This window comes from Colius striatus, chromosome 1 (assembly GCF_028858725.1).
Source record: "Colius striatus isolate bColStr4 chromosome 1, bColStr4.1.hap1, whole genome shotgun sequence".
In the NCBI taxonomy this organism is placed as follows: domain Eukaryota; kingdom Metazoa; phylum Chordata; class Aves; order Coliiformes; family Coliidae; genus Colius; species Colius striatus.
In genome coordinates, this window is record NC_084759.1 from 192,651,684 (window position 1) to 192,664,513 (window position 12,830).

General features: G+C 44.4%; 1 protein-coding gene across 1 annotated transcript in view; it reads left to right on the forward strand.

Moving 5' to 3' along the window:
* The first annotated feature begins 674 nt into the window (after nucleotides 1–674).
* The window catches only part of NAMPT (nicotinamide phosphoribosyltransferase), a 30,826-nt gene continuing 18,670 nt past the window's right edge, over nucleotides 675–12,830 (forward strand). The window contains exon 1 of the mRNA XM_062018900.1: nucleotides 675–817. Coding sequence (XP_061874884.1) covers nucleotides 758–817 — 60 coding nt within the window. The 5' untranslated portion in view covers nucleotides 675–757. The remainder of the gene's footprint in view (nucleotides 818–12,830) is intronic.

The window sequence follows — 12,830 nt, forward strand, 5'->3', positions numbered from 1 at the left end:
CTCCCCGCGAGGCAGACGAGGCCGGGCCGCACAGCCTCTCGCTGCTCTCGCTTCAGCAGCTGCCCGCCATCGGTGCGGCACGGGGCGCCGGTCTCCCGGCGGCGCGAAGCAGCCGAGCGGTGGGCGGGCAGCCGGCCCTCCTTCGCCACTACCGTGTTGGCAGCGGAGCAGTTGACCCCGCGGTACGCCCGGGGGGGCGGAGACCGCCGCGCGCCTTTCCCAGTAACTGCCGCCCCGCGGAGAAACGAAACGGAGCCTCGCGTACGTGCGCACGGCGCTCCCGCCGCCGCCCGCTCCCCGCCCTCTCTGCCGAGCACGCCGCGCGCTGCTGGCCAATGGAGCGACAGCGCGCCCCGGCCGCGCAGCGACGTCACCGCGACGTCACCGAGCCGTCCCCGAGCCGTCCCCGCGCGGCCTGCTGTGAAAGAGAACGTGCGGCACGGGGCGCGCCTCCGGCCGCCGCCGCGTCACGGCACCCCCCGCCTCTCCCCGCACCCACCGGCCGCCGGCACCAATCACAGCCCGCCTGGCGCCCTGGCCCCGCCCCACCCGCGCCGTGACCCCGCGGCCCCTCCTCCGCCGGCGGGCACGCGCAGCCAATCGGTGGCCGCGATCCCCGCCCCCCGGCAGTAATCCCCGTGTCCCCGCCCCCGCCCCGTCCCCCTTTCTCCTCTCCCCCCCGTACCGAGCGGCTGGCGGCGGCGGCGCAGCTTCGTACTGACTGGGCTGCCGGCGGCGCCTCCTCGGGCTCGGCGACATGGAGTGCGCTGCGGCGGGAGCCGAGTTCAACATCCTCCTCGCCACCGACTCCTACAAGGTGGGCGCGGGCACGGCGTGTGTGCGGGTGGGAGGGAGGGGGTCACCTCTGCGGGCGCCCTGGCGCCGCCGCACCGGACCCGCCGGGCCTGCCGCTGGGGCGCTCCGTGTGCGATGAGCCAGGCCGGGCCATTCCCTCCAACGCCGGCTCTCCCTGCCCACCCTCCTGGGGCTGGAAGCGCCACCCCCCTCCCACCTTCCCCCCCCTCCCCACGCCCTCCTCGCATCCTGAGAGAGGGTGCCTGGCCTGGGGAGGGGGCCGGGCGGAGGCCTGGCCGGGGGCCACCTCCCGTAGCCCCGTGCCACCGAGGGGCGGTCGAGCGCCCTCCCGCGCGGGGTGCTTGGGGCCGCGCTGCCGGGGGCTGGGCGAGAAAGGAAAGTGAAACCGGTTGGGGGTTACCGTCGCCGCCCTGCCGGAGCGGGGCGGACAGGGCAGGGTGCGAGGGAAGGGCGCGCTGGCTGCGGGGGCCGCTTGCCGCCACCGAGCATCCTCTGGCCCGCGGCGGCCGCGCGGGGCTGCCCCCTCTCCCTCGCTGGGAGTGGGCGCACAGGTTGCCTCAGGAGGACGGTGGAAAGCGAGCAGAGCAGTTACTCTTTTCTTTCTCCTGTCCGTGTGGCGAAGCAGTGGCGGTCGGTGGCTGCCTGCGGGTTTGTAGCTGGCTGTGAGGCAGAGTGCTCTGAGGTACCGGCTCACTCGAAATACGGATTTTGTAGCTTTCTACTTAGTGTCTGCTCATTGCAGTGTCAAATCTGCTAGTCCAGGTGTTCATTTAGAGTCCGGAATCACACATCACTATTCTGTATTCGTTGTGTGAAATTACTTGAAAATAGTGTTGCTTGATAGCCATGGGCCAAGTGCAGGTGCACTCTGCACGCTTCCAAGTGGTGATTTCTGACCCAGAAGCTCTTGATGTGCCTCACGACATGAGTATGCCCTGGCCTGAGTCCTGCTTGCATTAATGTCTGGCCTGAGTCTGCGTTGCATTAATGTAAGCGTACAGTTTGCAGTCGCTGGGCAAAGCCAGCATGTGTCTAGTTGGACAGATGTGCCATGTGTCCCCTGGGTTGAAATACTAACTTCTTTACTTTCAGGAGCTGTATTGCAATATCAAAGGGATTGTTGGTCACCTGAACAAAACTACCATATCAATCTTGATTGTCATTATAAAGTATTTATTATGCTATAGCTCTTTAAAGATTTGACTACACTGGTGGATTTTGGGGAGGAGAGGAGCAGAGTGGGTACTTCTAGGAAGAAGAGTTGAAAAAAGCAAACACAATGTTATGGCCAGGTCTTGCTACAGCTAACTACTAAAGTACAAGCCCCAGGTACTTGTGCTAATTGCTGACTTGTGCTGTGGTACCTTTCCAAAGTCCTCTGTGATATTGTTATCATATGATGTTGCATAAAGGTGCTTTTTTTGGAAAATAAATTCTTAACACTTCTTGTTGCTGATTGTGGGTAAGTGTGCTGGAAGACTGGAAGATGCCAATAAATCTTAGAGCAGCTCCGAGTATTGTAATGTTGCTACTGGAGGCTCATAAAACTGCTTTCATTAAGGACTTAATCTGGCTATAGTGCTCTGTTTTAAGTGTTTCTTATCAAACTTCTTGAAATATGCAAGATGCATTTTTATTCCATGTCTGAGACTAATCAAATATTGTGGGTCTGGGTTAAACCAGTATCTGTTTTAAATTTAATTTGCATGCTACTTTTCTAAGTGCAGTGGATCTGCTCTAAGATTAGTGGTGTTGAGGAGCAATGGAGTGACAGATGACCAGTTGACTCCTATTTTGTTTGTAGGAAAGATGCTTTGGTAACATTCCAGGAGTGGTAGAAATCTTAGCGGCCCTATTTAGTAAAATTAAGTAAAAATTTCAGCAAGTTACTAAATTTAGTCAAATTTAAAGCTCTGCTTTAGTTGGAGTGTTTTTTCCAGCTTAAAACTGAATTTGGATGAGATTTTCTGTGCCAGCTATTAGATTTTTATATTGCATTAAAAAGAGTTGGAATTGTCTACTTTGCTTCTTAGGATTATTCACATTGTCCCTCTTCCTGTATGCTTTTTTTCCAGATCTTAGTAACTTTAGTGTCTTTGAACAATGCTTAAACAAGTAGCTTCTTCTATCTTGTTAGGTAATGTGAGCAAATATCACTTATCTTCTCCCTGGATGGTACTGTCATTTCCTAATCGATGAAACACACTTAGTGAGAGTACTTTCAGTAACAACTACACTAAAATAGCTGATAGTTTGCAACATCAAGCTCTTTACAGGAGTTACCAAACACTTACTAGCAGTTAAAACAAAAATGAGAATTGATCTTTTCTCTGTCTATTTTAGATATTTCTGCTGTATTCACATTTGTAGCCTCTGCTTACAGTATGGTCTGTATATAACATTCAGGCTGGGGGGAAAAAATGTATCAGTTCAGAAGCTTACTTGGTGATCCTGTCACAATAGGCACTGATCCATTCAAATTAATGTTGATGGCAGAAGTCATGTGAAAATAAACAGCCTGGGGGATGGGGGCGAAGGGAGTGTGTGTAGAGAGGGGAAATGCTGTCTGTCCTAAACAGTGCAACCCTAACTTAGGCAGCTGTTCATGAGTAAAAAGTTATGGTATCTCAGGGTCGTATCTGTGACAACTCATTAGTTTGAGTGTTAGCTCCAGTGTACAAGTTCTGTGTAGGTGCAGTTGAGAAGCTGGGGTGGAGAAAAAATTGGTTACTGGTTTAGTACATGTCAAAATTGAGAAACAGTCATTTGGTAGGCAAAGGTTTGTCTGTTGACTGTTAATTTAGCCTCTTCTCCCTCAATTCGTTTTCTGATCGTGTGTGCATCATAGGACATTTCCTTGTCATAGAAGATTATCAAAGATTCAGTTTCAAAATCTTAAGAGATGTTTTTGAAAAACAATGAAGTGTCATGTTAACTTCTAGTGTATTCAAAATTTCTAGATAGGAATAGTTCCTAGTGGGTGAATTTGAGACCTGCTACACACTGGACCCAATATGAAGCTTCTACCATGAACTGGAACTTACTGAATTGTACAAGTGTTCAGGATTTTGAGGCTGGGCTTCAAATTGTCCAGTTTATCCATAACCCCCACAACAAAATAAATGTTTTTACATCGGTTCAGTCTTTTTCTTCCTGTGTACTTTGTTGCATTTTCTTAAGCTTCTCCAAATCCCCCAACAGTGTAATTCCTCCTGTGTGCTGGATATTATATGCCGTCCCTTCAGTCTAAGCGTGGGCATATGGTATGGTGTGTGTGCATCTTCTGACAAATAACAGTGGGCTTTTTAATTCTTTGGATCATAAGACTCTTAAGAGGTTCATCAATGTGGTGTTATCTGGAGAACCTTTTTGTGTAGATGTTCAGTATAGCAATGATGTTTTTAATAGTAAAGTTTTCTGATAGTGACTTGTTTATTATTGAAAAAAGGAAGCATTTGAAGTCAGATTCCGTGTTACTAGCAAGCTGCGAGTGAGGGGATATCAGAAGACTCTTTGAAGCTTTCTCTTTCCGCTGCTTGGTGTCTTACGCTTGTGTACCAAGCCATCCCATCAGTCTTGCCTCTCTGCCACAGCGAGGGTTCTGTTCCCTTCTTGCATTCCTGAGCAAAAGGGTCCATGCCCTTCAGTTCCTCATTCGTCTGACATCGTTGACACACCATGTCTGTTTTCTTTCTCATTGATTCCCAGTCCACCATTTATCCCACATTTATTTCTGCAAGTGCAGTAAATCTTCAAGGACATGTGTAGTCTGAAAGTGTATTGGCAGGACCAGCTTAGCAGAGCTGTATCGTTCACTCAGAAAGTACTAGTGTGTACCAGGCCTGGGTTGGATGGGCCATGAGCTGCAAGTGGGGAAAGGTTATCAAAATGGGGGCTGAACTGTGTTTGCTAAAGTAATAATAGCTTATTTTGCTTTTGCCAGTGAAATATATTACTCTTGCTTGGAATATTTTGTAATTAAGCTGATAGCTATAATAAGCTGCTGTGTAATTACCCCATAGGAGGAGCTGGCTTGCTATCTAGACTGTAAATGAGATCAGTTTCAGAATTCAGTTCTTTCTAGACACTTCAAGGAAGCCTCAAAGATGTATTTTAACTCTGTGTGCCTTATATGTTGAATTTTAAGTATATGTCACTTGGAATGACTTCTTTTGCTCTGTGTGGGTGTAGGAGAGCACTTTTGAAGCACTTCACGTGAGCGTCATTCCAGGCTCTGACAGCCTGTATGTTCTTTATTTAGAAGGCTGGAGGTATGCAGGGGAGACACAGGAGTACTCTTTAGTGTATTGGTTTTGACTAGTACTTGATGAATATAAAATATTCTTTTCAGCAGCCCCCACATATATTTTTTCAGAAAAGAAAATAAATCTTGTGGTGGGGGTGTGAATGTATTCTTTTAACTCCCGTAATTCTGTTGGTGAAAAAGCATTAGAAGCTTCTGGCTCAGTACTCCTCATAAGAAGCAATCCTCGCTCTATCTTGCTTCATTAACTTCCAAGTTTTGATTTGCAGTCACAGTCCTGTTACAAACCCCAAGTCGTCAGTGCTCTAAAGGAACACTGCAGCTCTCCAGAATTCAGCACATTGTTAAATTAACAGAAAGTAACCCCTTCCAGAATCACTGCTACTTCTGTTGTTGAAAAGAGGTAAATGTCTTTTCTGTTTTCATTAAGGCACAGGAAATTTATAGTGGTCTGTGAAGTAGTACAGCTGACTAATGACTGATATCTAAACAGTAAGCATAAGATATTTTGTCATCCTTTATTATGATCTTGGGTGCAAAGAACACAGAAAATTAAGAACTACTTTTTTTTAAAAAACATATTTTCTCTGAGCAGTTTGGAATAGATTCAGTTCTGGTACTTACGCTGGATCTTGTTCTTTAAATGAACATGGACATGGTCACTTACAGTATCTCTGCTGATAATGTGCAGCTTCTGTAGGAATTCAGTTACTTCCATATACTCTCCTCAGTTTTCTTAGTACTGACTGACCTCTTAACTTTTCTTTTGCTTGCCTCTGGTCTCATTTTTCGGTACACATATAAGGTAACAGATGAACTAGAAGAGAGACGTTAAAAGTGATACAGCCTTCAATCATAACCTGTGTTCGCTTATCCCTCATTTCATAAAAGCAGATGTCTCGCAATATTCTCACTTTAGTTCTTAAACATCTTAATCTGTATTTGCTTCACTTAAACATTCTTAATAAGTGGTCTGGAGTCTAGGGCAACTTCTCTACAGTAATTTGAAGCTCATGCGTAACAAAAATAGTAAGATTGTACTTGAGTGAAAAAAAAAATCTAAGTGTCAAGTGTCTTGCACTTCACCTGCTATTGTTGGATGTCCTTTTTGGTGAGTTATTAAAGATTGATTCTTCTGAGGTTTACCTTTTTGTTCAAATAAGCTTATTGTTTAATGACACTGAGTTTTGGTTTGTCTTCCATTTCCACTGTTGTTTGTGATGTGCATTCCTTTTGAGATTGCTTTGAAAGCTGCAAAAGCATCCTTGTTGAATATATCAGCTAGTCACAGTTGTGGCTTTTTGATTGGGTTTTTGTCCTGAAGTGGGTCAGAACTACATTATGACTGACTGCTGTTATGTCTTGTTTCAGTTAGGTATATCTGATAAAACATTCCCTTGTTCCCAAGTACCGATTCATCTCCTCTTTCTTATTAAAAGCAAAAGCTGACAACCACTCCGTTGGCTAAACCAGGTAAAGGGTTATGTAAAGCAGGCTTTCAAGCTTTGGTCTCTTTCCACAATGTTTTCAAATAATATGTAATAACCTAACAAATGGGGATCTTAGAGGGGCTTTGCAGAAGGCTCCTCAGTGTAAATGTCAGAAGTACCACTGCAGTAAAATCATCTGTGGTGGTTTAGGCCCTTCCAGGGATAAAAGCCCACTCTCTAAGGACAGGGAGGGCTCAATTGCCACTTATGGTCCTGGACAAAACAGACAAGACTACTCAGCTTGGAAGAAAAAGAACTTAATTTAATTTGCCTCGAACTAAAACATAACAAACAGAAATATCCAACGGAAGAACAATACAGAGTAGAGCCAATGATGGAAGTGCAACAAGACCTTTAAGATCGCCTTTCCCCACCCCTCCTCTCTTCCCGGGCTCAGAGTCTCCTATAAGCGGTGCTGGGGGCAGGGTGTCTCTGGTCCAGCTTGCTCCTTCTCTCTTTCAATCTTGACTGTGAGGTCTGTGTTGCTGCCTCCCTGTTACCTTACCATTCCACCTCCTCCTATGCACTTCGAATTTCTATTCTTAGTGATGGCAGAGGCACCAGATTGGCCCGACTGGTCTGGAGGTGAGACCAAACCCAGAACTGGGGGAAAGCCTGAGAACTCTTCACAGGGGCAGCACTGCAGCCCCCTCTCTCTGTTACCAAATAAAAGCAGCTCCTCACAAAAACATGAGATCATCTAATTCAGTAAGTTGTATATGAGGATGAGGATTCCCTGAGTTCCAGTGTCAACAAGCTGCTCTGATGCTGCACTCTGCAACAGTAGCTCTCAGTTTTACTTAAACCAGGTGCACTGGGTTTGTGTGGCAAGCTTGTGGTAGCAGGGAGGCTTCTGTGAAAAATCTACTAGATGTTTACCATATGTCAGATAGAGCCGATGCCAGCTGAGTCCCAAATGGACCTACCAAGGTCCAAGGGCAAGCCTAGCAGTGACAGCGGTAGCATGCACCTCTGACATTTAAGAAGGGTGGAAGAGTTCACATGCCACAGCAACTGCAGCCATACTGAGGAGTGAGAATATGTGAGAAACGGGGAGGAGGTGCTCCAGGCCCAGAGCAGAGGTTTCCCTGCATCCTATGCTGCAGCCCATGGTGAGGCCCTGTCCCTGTAGCCATGGAGGCCACAAGGGAGCAGAGATCCACCTTCAGCCCAGGGAGGACCCCAAGCCAGAGCAGGGAGACGTACATGAATGAGGATGTGACCCTCTGGGAAGCCCACACTAGAGCAAGACCTCCTGCCCCTAATGACCCATAGTGAGAGAGGAGCCTGTGCTGGAGCAGGTTTATTCCTGAAGGGCTGCACCCCATGGAAAGGATCCACACTGGAGGATTTAGTTAAGAGCTGTCTCTCATGGGAGGGACCCCATGCTGGATCAGGGGAGGAGTTTGAGGAGACCTTGTTGAGTAGGAAGGAGCAGCAGAGACCCTGTCCCCCTATGCTGCTGTGGGGCAAAGTGGTAGAGAAACTGGAAGTTAAGCCTGGGAAGAAGAAAGGGGTGGGGTAAGGTGGTTTAAGATTTTATTATATTTTGTAATTACCCTTATCTGATTGATAATAAATTAATTTCCCCAAGTTGGGTCTGTTTTGCCCATGATAGTAACTGCTGAGTGATCTCCCTGTCCTTATCCTGACCCATCAGCCTTTGGTCGTATTTTCTCTCCTCCCCTGCCCAGTTGAGCACTTTGATGGGCACCTGGTGTTGGGCCAAGGCCAATCTACCACACCAGGCTCCCGTCAATTTTCACCTACCCTGGAAAGGACACAGCTCACTTCAGTGTATGAAGTAGTACATAGAGGCAGTAGTACATGTAGGCTGTAGTACAGGAACCAACCCATGCCTTGGGCCCTCATTGTGCTGCAGACTGAAGTGCTTCAGCTGAGTGACTCAGTGACTAGCTTCCAGGGCCATGCTGCTTCTGGCTTATTGTTCACCTATCCCTCTGATTCTTCCTCTTTGTGCCTATACAGTGCCATTGGTTCAGTAACTGGATTCTGTACCCGTTTTCCACTAAAGATTTTTCAAAATAACACCAGGAAGTTCAAATATTGTGTTTATTGAGCTGGTGTTACATCACTTGTAGAGTTATGGTACAGGAAGGATACTCCTGGCTAGATATTTAGGGGTTTTGTTTTCTTTACTATACGCAGGGTTTAGAAGCTTCTTTCTGATGACTAATGTTAGCATCCATCTGACATAGATTAGCATCAGGAATAAACCACTGCTAGATAATTTGGCCACATTTGACTTTTCTCCACACGTCAGACCTACTTTTCTCATGTTTTCAAGTTGTTAAGTTATATAGATTTAAATAACCTTTCAAAGTAATTTCATTACAATCTCTTGTCTAAAAAAGCTTGTGTAAAGATTGATTTTTATACCAAAGGTTTTCTTGTCTAGCTTATAAAAATGGCATATTTTACTTCCATCATCCCTGTTTGGTGATGAATACCTGTACATTTCTTTTTCTTAAATTTTAACTCTTAATATTTGGGCTGGTTATATGGATGACTGATTAAAGTGGAATTTGTGCTTCATTATTGGTTTTTTTTCGAATGGCTGACTTGACTTAGTTAACTTGATGTAGTCCTTGTGGAGGAATTCTGTGTTCAGAGTATAGCTTTGTGTGGATTAAATTTAATAAGGAGCTATCACAAATAGAGTAGAAGTGCTCTATTTCAGTCATAGTACGTAAGTTTGTTGTAGGAGGATGTTCCATGGCAGGTTGTCATACTTTTTGCAGACAAAACCTAAACCATAGCCTTTGAACTAAATATTAAAAGACCTTTGAAGGTATTTTGGGGTTTTCTGTTCTTGTAAGGGTGTCTTAATCCCAGTATAGGCATTTGTTTGTTTGAATATTTGGGGGGAGGGGCAGGTCTGTAGAGAAAGGGTTTCCTATTGACTGTATAGTCAATCCTACTTATCAAGAGCCCCTCTGTACAAGTTCAGCTTCTGTCATCCCTGAACTGTAAAAGAATAGATTTATCAATAATGTCTTGATCTATAAGTCACATAAAATACGTTTCAGATCCCCTACATTGTTGCTGGTTGCTCCTTCCACTCTTCTTTAGAATACAGAAAGATGCAGAACTTCATCTGACATCAGGCATTTTTGAAGCATAGTTTTCATTGTACAAATGCCTTGTAGTGTTGCATTGGGAGTTTTATTCAGTTGTTTGGCTTGTTTTTTAGTGGTTCTGTGAAGTGTTCCTGCTTCCTAGATCTTGATCCTTTTTCAGATTGTTTTTTACCACCAGGCATTTCACTGCATGCCAAACCTCCTGACCGTTGCCATGGTGGATGGGTATTAGTTCCCCATGTCCTACTAGTTCAGAAATGCCAGAAAGTGGACAGAGCTGTCGTGATGTTTTATGGGCAGATGCTCCTGCTAGGTATGGTGCCCTGACTGAGAGCTTGGAAGCAAAACATATGGATAGATAAGCAAACAGGAGATGTAGGTCTTGTGCTTAACTTCTCATATACCTATACAGCATGCCAGGAGTAAGCAGTACTTGGCACTTTTAAGATTATGATTACATCTTTAAATACTGAGTAGTATGCAAGATGCCTTACAGACACCCAAAGGGTGTTTCAGCTTTATAGATGAATCTGATAGTGTTGTGGAATGTCAAAAGAAGCACAAGTTACTTAAAATTATGGAAGTAATGTTTGCTTAGATGTAAATATCTTAATTGCCAGGGATGTGTGTTTTTCCACTGTTTAACTAAATCCTAGTGTGTGAAGAATGTAATTGAATCTTACCGATAGAAGTTGCAAAGTTATTATTTGACATTGATCTCTTTCAAGTACTTGAAACAATTTAATTGGTAAAATGACATTTCTGCCATACGTAATTTTTTGTAATTAGGTCTGAATCCCTAGAAATAACTATTTTCTGGATACTAGCTGGTATATATTTTCAGGTTAAGATCTCATGTCATAAAAATAATCTAAACCTGTGATTTACTGTGAGGAACTTGAGTGGGGTTTTTAGGTTGAAATTACCAACTGGAGAGAGTCCAGTGCAGGGCCACCAAGATAATCAGAGGACTGGAGCATCTTCCTTATGAGGAAGGGCTGTGGAATCTGGGACTGTTTACCCTAGAGGAGACTGAGGAGAGATCTTGTTAACACTTAACAAGTATTTAAAAGATGCATGTCTGTTGTCTCCAGTAACAGGACAAGGGGTAATGGACATAAACTGGAAGACAAAAAGTTCCCTATAACCTAAGGAAAAACTTCTTACTGTAGGGATGACAGAGCCCTGGCACAGGCTGCCCTTGTAGGGTGTGGAGTCTCCTTCTCTGGAGGTTTTCAAAACCACCTGGATGTGTTCCTGTGTGACCTGATCTAGGTGGACTGGGGAGTCATTTCTGGGACATCTGCTGTTTACATTTGAAGCTGATGGGCTCTGAGCATTTACTCTGAAATAACATCCAAGCTGTAGCACCCAAGAGGATGATGAGTTCCCAAGTGATAGAATCAAATCATAAAGAAGCTCCAACTGCAAGTCCAGTCCCAGTCATCAAAAAAGAGCACAATGTTTCATACAGTTGCTAAAACTTAAATGATAACAGTGCGAAACAAGGAGTTTCTACTCTCTGTGCCTTGCAGTGAATGAACTTTCTAATGATTTGTTACATGCTCTTTTCTCGTAGTCCGTTTAATACTTTTTTTTTTTTCTAAGGAGATTGTGCATGTATGTGTGTTCATAGTTGCATTAGTTAGAGACATGTCAGGCAGCATATTTTTGACTGCTCCCCAGTAAGCGGGGTGCTGGGGAGGTGGTGTCTTTGGGGAGTGAGGCATTTGTTAATAGTAGTCTAGTTCATTGTCCAAACTGAGTTAAATACTAAATATAAGTGGCATTACAGAGGAAAAAGAAAACTGTATTTTAAAAATCCTTTATTATATAGTTATAGCAATACAGGTAAGGGAAACATTGAAATAATTTATTTTGTGCTAGAGGTACATTTGAAAAACCAGGACAATAAAGAAGTGGTAGAGCAATCCCTCTTCCAATTCTTTGTGATATTAGAAACAAAAAATGTTAAGGTGATTTGGAGTAAGAAATATCAAACTTATAATGAACTCGTGCTCTAACTTGTAAATCTGTGTTCTTGAGAAATTCAGACATGACTTTCACACCTTCCTGAGTTTTGTTCTGATGTGTGGTGATGCCTGACTTGACTGTAAGAAAAGTTTTTCCATATGGAACGTACAGAATTGTTCACAGACTTTTTGTCGTTAACTTAAGACTTCTGATAGTTTCACCTTTGGGAATGCCTTCTTAAGCATTATGTATCCTGTAACTTCAACGTTGATAGTATGAAGTTGATGTCATTGTGTATTCCTTGTGTTTAGAACGGAATTACGAATTTTGCGTGGAATTTTTCTTTTTACACATTAGACTTGCAAAATTTATCTCATAAGTTGCTAATGTTTAGCATCTGTTTGATTCAGATGATCCATTACTCAGATTTCTGGGTAGGTCTACTATCAGTAGCTGAAAACATCTGTTGAATCCAGCATAACATTGTATGTTCATATGACCAGTTTCCATGTAATACATACTTAAAGACTGCAACTTCATGTTTCCTTTTTGCCGAATATGAACTTCTCAAAAATTGGGAAAAAAAAGTCCATCTAGCAGACTTTGTGGGGAAATAAAAACCTCAGGTAGATTTTAACAGCATTACTGATAGCAGCAGGTTTGTAACCTGGCTTTCACATAACCAGGGCTTGAGACACTAACTCTGCTTATGGTGGACGAGGAGCTTGGGTAAAGGCCATTGTCAATACCTTCTTGAGTCTGGATGGCTTTTGTTTGAACTAGGTGATTAGAGCCTTCAAAACTTCAGCCAGATACAAGTAGGTACCTCCACTTTGGTAACAGCAGGGCAGGCTTGTGCTTCCTGTACCTCTTCAGCTTGGCCAAAGTGCAGGAGAATGAAAAATGACCCAGCACGTGGGTGTTCACTGCTCCTCCTGAAATCCTAGCCAGTGTGTTTCACAGTTAATCAAAGTGAAGTCATTGAGGGAGTGGAAGAGCTGACCATGAAGATTACTGTAAGGGGAAAGGCTTGTCACAGAAGAAAAGAGAAAGCTAGGGAAGACACTCTTTTGAACTAAAAATTGAAGGTGACTAAAAAAGGGGAAAACTCCTAAATATTTACTGTGTAGAATGTGAAAGGATAAACCATTATAGTCCAGAAGAGTTGGGAGTTACTCTAAGCTT